General features: G+C 43.8%; 1 protein-coding gene across 9 annotated transcripts in view; it reads right to left on the reverse strand.

The window, feature by feature from the left end:
* Vstm4 (V-set and transmembrane domain containing 4) overlaps positions 1-14,743 on the reverse strand; it is a 123,210-nt gene that overhangs the window by 53,160 nt on the left and 55,307 nt on the right. For 8 of the 9 annotated variants that reach the window (XR_012449786.1, XR_012449788.1, XR_012449787.1 and 5 more), the window contains exons 6-7: positions 3,406-3,512; positions 1,907-1,968 (exon numbers count right to left, since the gene is read on the reverse strand). Coding sequence is in view for 6 of the 9 variants with exons in the window: in XM_074079393.1 (XP_073935494.1) it covers positions 1,907-1,968; positions 3,406-3,512 (169 nt within the window). In the remaining 3 variants the exon portion in view is untranslated. Of the gene's footprint in view, positions 1-1,019; positions 1,061-1,906; positions 1,969-3,405; positions 3,513-14,743 lie in introns of all 9 variants that reach the window. The other variant, XM_074079396.1, reaches the window with a different exon arrangement.

A 14,743-nucleotide genomic window follows, 5' to 3' on the forward strand; every position in this document is an offset into this window, starting at 1 on the left:
TTTTCTTAAATTGAATGTTTGTATCCTCATGTGCAAAATTGGAGGATAAGGAAGAAATCTTATTATCAGAATTAAATACAATGGCATGATAAAGCACTGGGTAGAAAAATATATATATTATCCTTGATATATATTGATAAACTGCCTTTGCAGTACATGCACATTTTAGCTTGCCTTCACAATCTCTGTTTTGCATGTTCTCTCTCTCTCTCTGTCATGCACATACACACAATTTCTGAACAATACAATATTAGCAACAAAATAAATAGCAACAACTAAAAACCAAAAAAGATTAAGTAACTATCTATGCATCCATACAATATCAAGGAAATAAGTGATAGAATGGGGCAGATCCTCCTTATACAAAAAGTCCAACTGTAAGTACAGAAGGACTGAGGGAAACAGAAAGTCACAACAATAGAAACTCCTACAGGCAAAGGTGCTGGTGAATGCAAAGTCCATGGATAAGGTTCTAGGAAAAATAGCATATTTGCATAACCTTAATAAATCACCTCTAAAACAATTGAAACTACTGTCATGGGTTTCACATGTCCACAAATTCTTGATACTTTTCTCTTTGGGAGATGGAGCTTGACTCTCCCTGCCTTTCTTGTTTGTGAACAGGATGTATGGATTGGCTTCTAACATATTGAGCATCGAAAAGAAAAATAATAGAAATTTCACAGCGAAGAAACCTGCCAAGCATGACCTGAACCAGGGACTGAGATGGACATCAGCACTAAAAAGACATACTCAGCCCCTCCCCATCCTCAATTTCATTTTCCATAGCTGGATTACCCACAGTCAACCTTTGTCTAAGAATATTAAAAGGAAAATTTGAGAAATAAATAATAAGTTCTAAATAACTAAGTTTTAAATAATTTTTATTACAGTGTATTGTTGTAATTATTCTATTTTGTTATTAGTTATAGTGAATCTCCTACTGTGCCTCATTTACTAATCAAACATTATCATAGGTATGTATGGGAAAATATAGACAATATAGGGCTTGATAGTACCTGTAGTTTTAGGCATCCACTCCAGTCTTGGAGAGTATCCCCTGTGGAAAAGGAGGGGCAACTGCACAGATCCCAATATGAGGCAGTGAGAACAGAACTTCACTGTTGTGTTGCTCTTCCCCCAAATCTATAACCTCATTTCTAATCATCAGAAAACCTCAGAGAAATGCACACTAAGGGACATTCTAAAAAATAACTGGCCACTACTCTTTTGAAGAGCCAATATTGTGACAGGAAAAGAAAGATGGAGTAGATGTTACAGTCTGGAAGAAAGTAAGGAGTGTGATAACTAAACGAGATGTGATGTCTTAGAGTAGACTCTGGATCAGAAAAGGAACATCTGTGGAAAATTCTTTGAAATATGGTTGAAGTCTGGAGTGTAGGTAACATCAATACACACATGCTAATATCTTAGTTTGGGTAAACCCACTATGGTTATGTAAGATGTTGATATTAAGGTGGGTGCAGGTCAAACTCTCTATGTCAGCTTTGCAACTTTCTGCAATCCTAAAATTATCTCAAAATAAAAAGATTTCACATGTTTTTCTGGAAGGTTCCTCAGCAGTCTCTTCAGAGTGAGTTATCAGGTAAATTAGTATGAGCAGTTGCACTAATTTTTACATTTCTGAGTAAGTCTTTTTTCTTGTTTTTGAAAAGTTGCACTTATAATGAAAGATAATTCTATTTAGATTTTTAAAAAGTTGCTTTGGGAACTGATCATAAAGAAAATCTGACTCAAAATCTGACCCAAGAAGAGAGAATGCCTTTGTTTGGGGACAAAGTTACCAAGAACATGCAGCACATTTTGAGTCACTGAAGGGACTGCTTGAGCCCTGAGTGTGTTTATGACTGGAGGCACAACAACAACACAGAACGTGGTTACTCACCAGGGCGACTTTCCTCTGTGGTTTCAACAGCTTTGGTTTGTGGAACGTGGTGGCTATTGGCACTGTGGAAAGGAGGTCAAAGTTCAACTTGCAATTCCTCCCAGGCCTCTTAATGCCCCCCTATCGTGAGTATCAAAAGATACACTCTGCGCTAACTGGCAGACCCCTTGAAAGAGTTCCAGTTTCTGAGCTCTGAATCTTTGGCTAGGTACTATCATGGTGGTGGTGGTGGTGGGGGAGGTTGATCCTTGCCTAGTCTTTGACCACGTCATTGTTCCCCCTCCGCCAGTTCAACATAACAGCTCTGCATAAATCACTGCCAGCTGCAAAGGCTGTCAGGTGTGCACATAAGAACCACATGCATTTTATCAAAACTGAGGCTGGGACCTTCCCCTGGAGATTTTCCTACCTGCTCACTGCCCTGGATAGCAATGACTGGTCCTCATATAGTCCAATGAGGTCATTAGGGAGAGTCTTACTGTCCCATTTTAATTGAGAAGGAAACCAAGGCTCTTCCTCTAATATCATGTAACTAGTCTTTGAATGACTTGGGACTTGAACTTAACATTGACAGCCCAACTCTACGACTTAGCTCTCTAAGTCTCACTTTCAGCTTTCGAAAGGTAGGGCATTCAGTACCCTGTACTGAATGAGATAATATAAAAGTGTGACATTTGGCCCAGAGCAGGTGTTCTCTGCTTCTTCCCTACCTAAGTCTGTGCTTCCCGTGCCTTCCTACCATGAATGAGCCACTCAGCCTTGCTTTCCCATCTTCCAGTGATACCCCCATGGCTTTCACTATAGGACTTGAAGGGGCCCCAGGAGACATTCTGTACATGTTAGTTGAAGACAAAATGTAGTTGTCTTGTTATTAAATTGCTCACCTTGAAAATCTTTGTGTTCCCAACTATATTTCAAATTTGTTGAGGGTCAAGCATCTAAATTGGCCAGTTATTTTAGGAACTGTCTTAGAACAGCCTTGGTCCTAAGACTTATGAGAATTTTTCCTTGAGAAACATCTATCTTCTTACTCATGTTACTCTAAATCACAGAATAACTCTCATTTTGTTCCTAGGAAAAAAATCTGAAATGCGCTGCATTGTTGGATGATATCTTTAAAAAGTCAGAGCCCCTTCTTTCCATTGAATGGACCGAGAAGATGCTGCTACCCACTGTGCCACCTCACCATGAGTAGAGCAGTTCAAAAGTTCAAAGTAAACCCAATGTAGATTCTTCTATCTATGTTGGCCAACGGTTCCTGCCAGACCCATACTGGGCCCGTGGTGCTACCACATCCCCGCTCCAGGGACTGGCCTAGGGGATGAGATGGTGGAGCACCAGTTATGATGGAATCTAGTGGAGGTGTCAGACGAAAGTTCCACTGAATATCCTATCCACCATCAGTGTATTTCCCTGCCCTGACCCTGCTCTCAATCCCAGGCCCACCCTGGATCAGTCATTGTGGCTCCCATGTTGGAAATTGCAGGCCAATTCCCTACCTTTGGCAGGGACTGCAGGAGGAACATCTGCCTTCTCCTTCCGCCTCTTGCCCTTCTTGGGCTGCAGAGGGGCCAAGCTGGTCACACTGGTGACAGTCTCCCCTGAGCTGTAGAAAACAAAGGACCAGGTTGAAGCCAAAGTCTTGTTGCAAAACAGAAAGGGAAAGGAACTGATAGTTTCTGAGCATTCCCTGTGCAACTGTGTAAGGAAAGGCTATCTTTCAACTGGACAGGGATCACTCTATGCTTATCTCTAGGGATGTCTGGAAGTCTGGCAATGACCCTTGGCCAAGAGAAGGATGGTGAGATGAGCTAGTTTGTGATTTAAGTTGTGATGTTTAAAGTTTAAAATTCCCTGGAGAGACCCAGGGCCAGCTTGTCCACATTATTTAGGGGTGTACAAGCTGATAGTTTACACCTGGTTTAGTTGGTTGCACAATCTGGCTTGGCTACTTACTAGCAGGATATAAAAGATGCCACTAGAAAGTTTTCCTTGAGATCTCCTAAAACCATATTCTTCTCTGTCAGGATCACAGAGGTCCTTGACCCGAAAGGGCTCAAGGCAGGAATGAACAAGACAGGACACACAAAGGGTCTCACTCACTCAGGAAGGGAATGACAAAACACATACCGAGAGGGCCAGCAGGCTGATGACCAACTGGCAAAATTTTATTTTTCTCAGCAAGCTTTATACAAAAGAGGAAGAGACTTAAACATCAAAACACTCTGTTTTTGCCATCCTGTATTTTTACTGCCAGTGTCCTTGACTAAGTATAAACTTCTTTTCTGTCAAAGGAAACCATTTAGCATTCCTTCCCACCGTGATAGAGGCATGGTGCACCTGCAGATTCCGACCTTGTCGGAATGCTGCTAAGTCACAGTGACCTTGTCAGACTGTGGCTTTTGGTTCCCAACACTTCTCCTCTATGTTTTGTGGTTCATCATCCCAAAAGTGAGCACCTTCCAGGCAAATGAGAAGGGTTCTTGGGGTGCCACACCTAAAAGTCTCTAGGATTCTCTGTGAGTACTGGGGCTTTCTTCTGATCACCTTCATCTTTAGTTCAGACTCAGTGAATTCACTCTGAGAATTGTCCTCTTTCCAATTAGATGGCCTTGTGTAGTCACTGCCGTATTGGTTTCTTTTGTGTGTTATCCATGATAACCAAGTAGTGACAAGTCTTATGTTACAAATAAGAAAGCCAAGGCTTGCAGGCTTAAGCAGCGACATGTAAACTATATCTATTCTTATCCGTGTATATAAGATGGACTCCACACAGTTCCTTGAATAGGCAGCAGTCCCATTCAAAGGTGTCCTATGGGCTCCAGTCACCCAGACAGAAGCCCTTTTAGAATATTCTAACCTTGGGCACAGGTTCCGACTAAGTACGTATGGTTACCAAGAAAAGTTGTCTCCCCAATCCATAAAGAATTTCCAGAAATCCTTAAGAATATGACTAATTTCCCAATCATCAAAATGAACAAAGATGGTAAGTAGGCAATTTCGCTTTCATATGAAAGCATGCTAAGCTCCCTCCTGAAAAAGGAAGCCAGATCAGAAGGTACTGTACTTCCTTTCTTCCCATGTCAGAATGGTAACAATCAAATTTGAGATAAAGCACTATTTTTGGTACTGGGATTTGAATTCAGGGCCTTGTACTTGCTAGGCAAGGGCTCTACCACTTGAGCTACACACACAATCCCTTCTGATTTAGTTATTTTTCAGGAATGACCTTATGATTTTTGTCCAGGCTGGCTACCTATGTCTCCTGCATAGCTGGAATAACAGGTGTGATCCACCACACTTGGCTTGTTTGTTGAGATAGGATCTCGATAACTTTTTGCCAGGACTGGCCTTGAAATGCAATCCTCCTGATTGCGGCCTTTTGAGTAGGTGGGATTACAGGCAGGAGCCACTTTCTCCAGTCTCAGAGCACTTTTTTTTTTTAAATAAGAGTGCAGGGCTGCTAGGAGTGTGAACTTCTGATGGAGAATAACTTACCAATATCTATCAAAATTATAGAGCCTTAGACTCTTTGGCTAGGCAGTTTTGCTTCCAGGAATTCATTCTGTGGATATCCTTGCATCCATTGAAATGATGCATGTATAAGATCAGGCATTACAGTGCTGTTTGTAATAGCAATAGACTTTAAAATAGTCCAACTGTCAATCAACTGGTAACAGGTTAAGTAAATTATGGTGAATCTGTACGGAGGATTCTCCTGTGTTTATAAGAGGAATAAAGAATCGAACTATGTCCCAATGGGGTAAAATACATTGTTAAGGGAAAAAGGTGTTTAATACTGTATAAAATGTCCCAGTCTTTGTATAGAATGAAGGAAATAATGAACATATTCTAGAATTTGCTGCATCTGCACAAATAAACTCAAGAATTTTAAATTAGTGGTTCATAAGAATGGGGTGCTGAGAAACTAAACTGATGGGAGATAGGATAGAGAGAATTACTACTAGATACATTTATAATTAAAAACAAATAAATGCATATACATTTAATATGAGATGGGTTAGTCTAATGGGTTAGTCCTAGATGTTTAAAAATAAAAATACTGAGCCACACAGTGTGGGAAAAACTCCAAGAGTATGGTTCCCACTGAGATTCCTTCGGAACAGCTTATTTTTACTGGGAACAGAAATGCTAACTGGTCATAGCTTTAGAGTCCAGGGCCCATTGTGTACATTCACAAATGGCCAAGAGGAATGCGAGTTTACAAACTCTGACTGCTACAAGCAAACAAGGGATTAGAAGCTCTCAGAACTGCTTAAATACACAAACATATGCACAGCTTGGTTCTGCAGCTTTAAAAACTCTTTAACTATTTATTTTTTTCTTTCCAATATAAAATAATGCAGGTTCATTGTTTAAAATGGCAATTATAGGCATGAAGATGAAAAGAAATAAGTCTACTATAACCAAACCTTTTTTTTTCTTTTTTGGTGGCACTAGGATTAGAACTCAGGGCCTCACACTTGCTACGCAGGCACTTCTTTTGAGCTATTCCACCAGTGTCAAACATGACTTTTGTAAATATTTCCACAATTCTTCTTTTTCTTTGTTGCTTTTATTTAAAGACTATTTTTAGAGCAGTTTTAAGTTCACAGGAAATTGAGAAGTAGGTACACAGCCTTCCCAAATATTTCCTCCCCTGCACACACACAACATGCACGCCCACCCCGTTGTAAACTTCCCCCACTAGAGTGCTAGTGAGTCTACACTGACACAGCATTAGTTTGTAGTTTACATCAGGGTTCACTCTTGCTACATATTCTATGGGTTTGGACAAATGTACAATGATTTGTGTCCACCTTGTATAATCCAGAGTAGTTTCGCTATTCTGTGTTGTGTCTGCTATTATTTACTTAGCATCTTGGGTTTTTCTTGTAGATTTGCATGTACCTTTTCCATCAGCCCAACATATTTATTGCAAATATTTCCTCCAGTTCTCTTTGAATTCTGGCTTTTTGTACAAATTTTCTTTATTTTTGCTGGAATCTTTTGGTATTTTCCTTTCTTTTGCCTCTGAGCTTGGATAGTCTCCCAACTGCACCTCACGTACTGCATAATCAAATATGATTTCCATTTCCTCCTCTCTTCTTGGGTTTGATTCTTTAACTCTTTCATATAAAATGGAAGTTTCTAGAGCAAAATTTTTAGGGACTCATGCCAACATGCTCAGGTCTTTCAGGAAGCTGAAAGTGATCCACATTGTCATCACTACTCTCCTTCCAAACAGTAAGACTGCATTAAACTAAATTTAGTTCTAATTTATAGTTCAACAATGAGACCTTGTTTACACAGTGAGTCAGTAAAGCAGCATAGGGTACTCACTTCCCCCTCAGAATCTGATTTCTCCCACTGAGCCAGCAGGGCTGGGTTCAAGTTCTTTTGACTAAGAAAGCCCACCTTATGATTAACTTACAAGAAAACTTATTCTGCATCTTGGGTTGGAACAGGGCTGTATTTTGTCTCTGACACAGAGGGCAAGTGTTGGTGATAGTCAAACCAGAAAAGATGAAAAACAGGCCCCAGAAACTCCCTCTAAATTAGAGGGCTCTGTGATCAGAGAGAAGTGCTATTTACAGGAGCTTGTTGTTAAGCAAGACTGTTCCTGGCTCCGACAAGGCCAAGGCAGGAGGACCACGTGTGGGGCTCTTGTATGAAGCACACAGTTCCTGCCTGGCAGCCCTCCAGAAGGAGTCTCCATCCCACAGAGGCTCAGCACCTCTCCTCCATGACCCATGGGGGCTGGATTTAGTGAATGGGCACTTGTCAAGGAACAGAAGGCCTGCAACAAAGCTGCTTCCTCTCTAACTATGGAGGTGACTTTGGGCAAGTCACTTATTTCCTTGGGTCTCCCCAGTCCTCAACATGTAAAATGGGTGACCAACCCTCACTGACTATCTCACAGAATTATTATGAAAATTAGATGAGATGGCATGGCCTAAGTAAGATGGGGACATGAAATGGATGGACAGCAACCAAGTCTTGGCCAGCATGTGCATAGTGTGAACATTTCACAATGCCACCCTATGAGTATGATTTTGCACCTTGGGAATTTCCTGGGGCCCACGTTTCAGCTCTGAGAGAAGGGGTGCAATTTCAACTTGAACCTTGGTCAGAGGTCCTTCTTTCCAGCATAGCACAATGTGCCTCCCCTGACACATGCCCTCCACAGACATAGTGATGCTAAACAAGTACTGGGGACCAGGCAAGAAATGAGGGAGAGATTCTATGCCCCAAGCAATGGACTTTCACCCCAGGACACCAGGCAAAGTGGTGACCTAGATTTTACAAGGCATTGAACAAATTCTGAGTAGCCATATTTTCAGATATCAAAGTTAACAATAGTAACAACTATGTTTGTGTTTGTTCAGTGTAAGATACTGTGCAAAGAGCTTAGCATTCATAATGTCTAGCCCTCCCAGATGGGAAAAGGAGACCCAAAAGTGGTCCATGCCCTTCCTAAAGAGTACCAGCTAAACGGGGACATGGAATCGAATTCAGGTTGGCCTGCATTGTTGGCCCTGAAGCAAATATCTTGGATGGAGCCCAGACTATGTAACTCCAGAAAACTAGGACAGAAAGATAGTCAATTGTGCCAGGTCCACAATGGCTGCTCTAAGCCTAAACCAGCTCCCTAAAGAAAAGGTACTAGAAGGTGACATCAGCATTCCAGTATATTTTAAGTCTGTATTAAATTCAAGCATTGCATCTGCTCAGACCCCTTCCCTGGTAAGAAGAGGAGGGGCCAATCTAAGGGCTTAGATGTTAGGATCTTGGGGCTGGAACTATGCTTGGTCCCCCAAACCGTGAACCATTCTTCCCCAAGAGTGGGCAGAGGAAGAGAGCACATTCTTGGAAATTGTCTAGAATGAGAGATGTCGGCCACCAAAATGGTGTTATCTGGTGGGCCAGTCATGTGGAAATTCTGTCTCTACTCAGTGTTAAGAGTATTTGGAACTACAGAGAGGAAGAGGGGGAAAGGACCCCACCATACGCTGAGCTGATAGAACATAATTACAACCAAGTCTCACATCACCCAGTCACACCCTGCTTCTGGAACCAAATGTGACATCAAAGCACAGTCATGTTGAACCACAGCACAGGTTTCTCTAATGTCCCTTGGACAGCAAATGGCCATCTTCATACTGGCTTCTCTCTGGCACATGCTAGAGGTACAGCTAACCATGTGAGTCAAAGGGCTTACACGTGTCCAACCATCCAGCAGTTGCCAGGTGTTTCCTTTGGTCCATTGCCATCTTCATGCCTGCACATGTGCACCATGAATCCAAATGATTCCTGAGGTTTGTTACGTCGCATTCCTTATTGATGCAGTAGGTGCTTCTCACCCCTGGACACAAAGTTGCCTGCCACACACTCTAAAGGGGTTTTTTGGTGGCCTGAACTAGGACGGGTAGGGAATCAAAGATCTCCCTTCAGAAAGCCCTTAGCAAGAGGGGCTAAAGGAAGCCATGGCTCAGGTTCTGCCAACATCCTTCTGTGCCTTCAGAGCCTTTTCCTGCTCCACATTGTCTTTGGAAGGCATTACTTCAGTTAATCCATTTTACTTCCAGAAATGTTCCCATGTTTCCTTTTTTCTTGACTGCATTTCTGGGTTCTGACAAGGAGAATGGCTGACCTAGATTGTAAGAAGGCTCTAGCCATGCCTTCCCAACCAAGATTTCACATGGCATGCTGACATCCCATAATCCTATACCCCAAATCACAAAGGGTGGAATCCCGAAAGAGGATTGCTGGTCTCTACAGCTATTGTACCAACTCACTTTCACTTTCAAAGTGATAGTAAACAATGTTAACAACGATAGGCCACCTCTCCCCAAGGTCAGCTGCCACTGATGAAAGCCAAGGACTCATACAAAAAGGCAAGTTTCTTGATGTCTCAACCTGGGTTTTTTGAACTTGTTCTACAGCCCTCACCTGCCACCAAAATACCCAATATCAATTGGTATCACATGCCAGGAGCTGCTTAGAAGGTGCATTACTTTGCTTTCAAGATAGATGAATAGTGCCACCCCGTCACGGTGACCCCATTGAAATGACTCTTTATTATTAAATGAGTAATACATGTCAAGCACATCCAGCTGTGTCTGGTACATGCTAAGCCCTTAATGGGTGTCACCTACCATCTTAAAGTGTCATTATCCTCACAGTCACTGTAGGATGTGCTCTCTGAGGGCTGAATCAAGAGTGAGACGAGCTGCATGCGGAACCACCGGTGACCCTAGATAGGACCACCATTGTGTAGGTGGGGGTCATGGTGTGTTATTTTGTGCTGCTTCCATTCTTAATGACATCAGAATAAAAGCTGCCCCTTTCAGAGGTGGTTGCTAAGGCATCTCCTGTCCACAGTCTCTCCATGAATATTTGCTATAGGTGTGTTATATCGCCCAAGAAGCTCTTGTTAGAGCCACATACAAGGCCATCCCACAGCCACTGAGAGAGGCCCTTCCTTTGGAACCAGGGCCCACTTTGTGCATTCTGCAGCAGAGACTTTGCTTTTCTGTCTGATCTTAAAACTTCTGAATGCTAACTGGCAATATCAGGAGGTGCTCCATTAATATTTGGGGTGCTAAACAGGGTCCTTGGGTCATAATGATAATGACAGAGAGAGGTCACTGGAGTGGCCATCCATGCTGTTCAGGGTTGAGGCCACCTCTCTGGGTGGGATTGATAGCCGACCCCCCAGCTTTCTCAAACTACAGTGGCTGGCCTGTGTTAATCCTCTAATGAGGAGTTCAGAGTTGTGGTACTGATTGGAAGAGAGGGGGTACCCTCATGTAGACCATGGGTGATTGTGTGAGGGCCTGTCCCTGATGACTCCTTTCCGTTCCTGAGAATAGCGAGGCCTGATGACAAATGTTCACATGGAGTCAGTACTTCCCAGAGGAGGGTAGAAGAGAAAACCACAACTCTGACCACCCTGGATGGAGCTGCCTAGAGGCCTGCCAACCATAGCATCCCCAGTTAGGGCAACCAGCAAAACCCCTCCCTGGGTAGGGCCATCTTAGGGTTACCTGGAATGAAAAGGTTCATAAATGATAGAAGGCTCCCATTTATCTAACGGTTGGCAGCTTTATTCACACTCTTAGTCTGCAGAGACTAATTTGTACCTACAGGGTTTTTATGAAGATTAGAAATAAATCCCATAAAGTGCTCAGCTGCACCAGGACACAGACACCCGCAAGCGACTGTGAAGAATCAGTCCACAACCATGGTTATCTCATGGAATTCTCGTGGTGAGTCTGAGCACTAGGGATAACGGTCAAATCTGTGCCATTTGGTAGAGGCTGAAACAGTGCCAGAGAGGCTGAGCAACTGGCCCAAGTCCACAAAGCTGTCAGGTGGCATGGCTCAAACTCATACTAAGGCTGTCTAAATCCAGGTAGAATGACCTTCATACTCTGTTAGGAAGAACCCATCTCACAGGCCTGTCCTGCCTTGAGGGCTGGGGAAGCAAGAGGCTGGTTCTGAGCACTGGGGTGTAGAACATGGCTGGGAAGTAATGGTGCTTAGGAGATGGGTAGTGAGGTGGGCAGGGAGAGAATCTGGTGGGAGGGAATCTGGTGGGAAGACACATTCACATCTTCTGCCCCTGTGCTTGACATCCTGCTCACTTGGTGAATGGGGACAGAGGAAGCACAGTATGCATGTGGGCTAAAACTAAGCAAAGAATAAGACAAAATGCTTGGGTACAGGCTGTCTAGTTTCAGTGTCCTGGGAGACTGAAGTTCCTCCTTCAAACAGAACGCTCAGGAGGCAGAATGACCCACCTCAGGCGCCTACAAATGTCCCAGGAAAATCCCTGCAGGAGTTGGTTAAGCTCAAATCCAAAGACACAGTAAAGATCCCTCAATGCACTGGATTTTGCATTCACAAATCCTGGCCTCTGGAGTTCTTAAAGTGAGGAGAAGATGAAGTACTGCAGCCACTATGCTCTTTCTGCTTCTCCTCCCATTTCCAGGCCTTCTCTAGCATCTATTCCTGTTCACTGTGTGCAAGCGAAAGTTCGTGGCATGCCTGGGATAGTACAGTGGCCCTGCGGCCAGGCCTCCAGGGCTGGTTCTCTCTCTGTACCACTGTGCTTCTCACACCGGGAGGCCTCAGGACATCATGGCACTCTTTTGGTGTCAGTTTCTCATGGGGACAATGACAGCTCCCATCCATGGGGCTGTTAAGAGGAGTGAAGAAGGTGTGTGCTACATGCTATGTGCTGTCCCCAAGACATGGCATTTGACAGCTATTGTTACTAATAAATAGGATGATCAGCATCCTTGGTGATGCCTGCATCTCCAGGGCTTCCAACCTCCATGGGCCAATTACTTCTAGCGTTGCTGTTCACCTCCCCAATCTGCAGGGCCCTCCTCCTGCCCTGTTCCCCTGGAATGGCTTCCTCATCCTCTGGACCTGGCCCAAGTGTCACTTGCAAGAGTCCTTCCCTAGCAGTTTCCTAACTCTGCTAGTCAGGTGTGCCTGCTCTGGGTGCCTGTGACAACTCCACCGACATCCCAGTATGGGAGGGACTACAGTTGTACTTCTCTGGGTCTCTCAGTAGACAAGGGCATAGGCAGAGTGTTATTTCATCCCTGCTCTATGGCCTTATAACCTGTCAAATATAAAAGAATTACTCAGTCAGTACTGACCGACTATAACAGAACCATTTGCATAGAGTGCACTTCTTACCAGGTATGTTGGAAGCACTTCATACAGAATCACTCATTTAATCCTATAGCACTCATTTAGCTATGTGCTAGGTTTATTATTGTCCCTTTTTTTTCAAAGAGGTTGAAAAACAACCAAAGGGCACACAGAAATCTTTGGTAGAATTTGGATTTGAACAGAGACAGCCTGGCCCCCAGAGACTTAACCTTCACAGCAATTGCCTTTCACAAAAAGAATAAATGTTTCAGAGCCCTATGGCTATTCAGTATTATAAAAAAAAAAAAAGAAAGAAAGAAGGAAGTCCTTGCATATCTAGATTCAGAGCATGTGTTTTTAGATTCTCTTTGAAATTATATCTCTATTTTCTTCCTGAGATCCTGAATGTCTCACCTATCAACTAAATCCCATACCACCATTGTTGGGGGATATGTACAAATCTTTGGTGGTTCAGAGAAGACTGAAAAATGCTTTAAATTAAGCTCAGAAACCATATGGAACCGTGCCTGTAATTCACCCTGTGTATTCACAGTCCATGCCACTATTTCCCTGGGAGAAGAAGTGCACTGGGAAGCATGAAGAAAGACTGGCAGGAGTGATATGGGGTCCACCTTCTTGGTTCTCGTTGGCAAGCACCTCATTGTCTCACACCCAGGAGATGCACTGACTGGGAATTCCCTCTCCCATGTTCACATCTGTCCCTGCACAACTTTCTTTAGCTTGACCTGCAAAAGTGGGGGTGGGGTTTACAGCTCTGAGCAATGAACGGGATTGAATTTTTAATCTGACTTTCCAGGACATTTTGGATCTGTTTCATACATATCAGCTGAGCTGTTCTCAGGCCATTTTCCCCTGTTCTCAAGCCATTTTCCCCAGGGAGGGCAGATTTAAAATCTTGCAGAGTCCCAAGATGTTTGCTGTGCTCTGGGATGTCTGCATCCTCAGAACACTTGGCCATGGGAAAGGAGCAGTCTCCCAACCCTGAAGGTCAGGGCCACCCCTCCCAGATGTGGCAACTTCTGACCTCAAGGATAAGGCACATTCAAGATGAGATTTATTTTTCCTCTTCTTTGAACTTCTCTTAGCAAGTCATGGGATTCCTTAGAGTCTCCAAGTCCTGCCCTGATCACTTAGCAAGGTCCCTTTCTCCGTGACCACAACTTCCTCAGCACAGCATGTAGCCTCATTCTGAGGGTCCCTCCCTTGCCTGAAGCTTTCCATTCTTGGTTTCTGGCCCTGGTTCTGCACTTTCTGCCCATTCCTCCTTAGCAGGAAGTGGCCAGAGGACAGAAAAGAACATTGGTCCTGATCAGAGCTTGAGACTTCAGGGGTTCAGCCACCCCCTGCAGCAGTATATGAGGGTGGCAAGCGTAGGAGAAGCTACCTGGGCTGCAGAGGCAGAGAACAGTTGGGGCCAAAGCATAAGGTGAAGAAGAGAATTAACCCTTTCACTACTAGGCACCATGACAGGTGATTAGCACTGCAAATCAGGTATGAGGCTCTAATAAATGAATGCAAAGCTGGGCATGTACTCACTCCCACATCTGTGGGCACAAGGCCCAGCCATATCATTGTCCAAGGGTGCAGGTAAAGGCAGGTTTTTCAGAGGTAGATGTGTGGGTTTGCCCAATAAGAGGCATGCCCGGGGGGAAAGCTGCACCTTCTTCACTCGCAGTCCCAAGCATGGCTATAAGAGGCAGCTATGTGAGAAGGACTCTGTGATCATCTGTGACCTTGGTTTTATGGTTTGGATATTAAATGTCTCCCAAAGGCATTGGACCCACCTGATAGCACTGTTGGGAGGTGGTGGAATGTTTAAGAGTGGGGCCTAGCAGAAGGAAGTTAAGTCACTGGGGGCATGCCCTTGGAGGGGATATTGGGACTTTGGCCCCTACCTGGCTCTCTTTGCTTCCTGGTCATCATGAAATGAGCAGCTTCATTCTACCACATGGTCCTGCTGTGATGTTCTGCTTTACTACAAGCCCCAAAACAACAAAGCCAAGAGACCATGGACTGAAACCTCTGAAATAAAATGCCAAAATAAGCCTTTTCTCCTTTTAGGTTGATTTTCTCAGGTATTTTGTCACCACAATACAAAGCTGACTAATACACGCTTGTGTATCCCAGGGTTGTAGGAATAAAACT

This window comes from Castor canadensis, chromosome 7 (genome assembly GCF_047511655.1).
Source record: "Castor canadensis chromosome 7, mCasCan1.hap1v2, whole genome shotgun sequence".
In the NCBI taxonomy this organism is placed as follows: domain Eukaryota; kingdom Metazoa; phylum Chordata; class Mammalia; order Rodentia; family Castoridae; genus Castor; species Castor canadensis.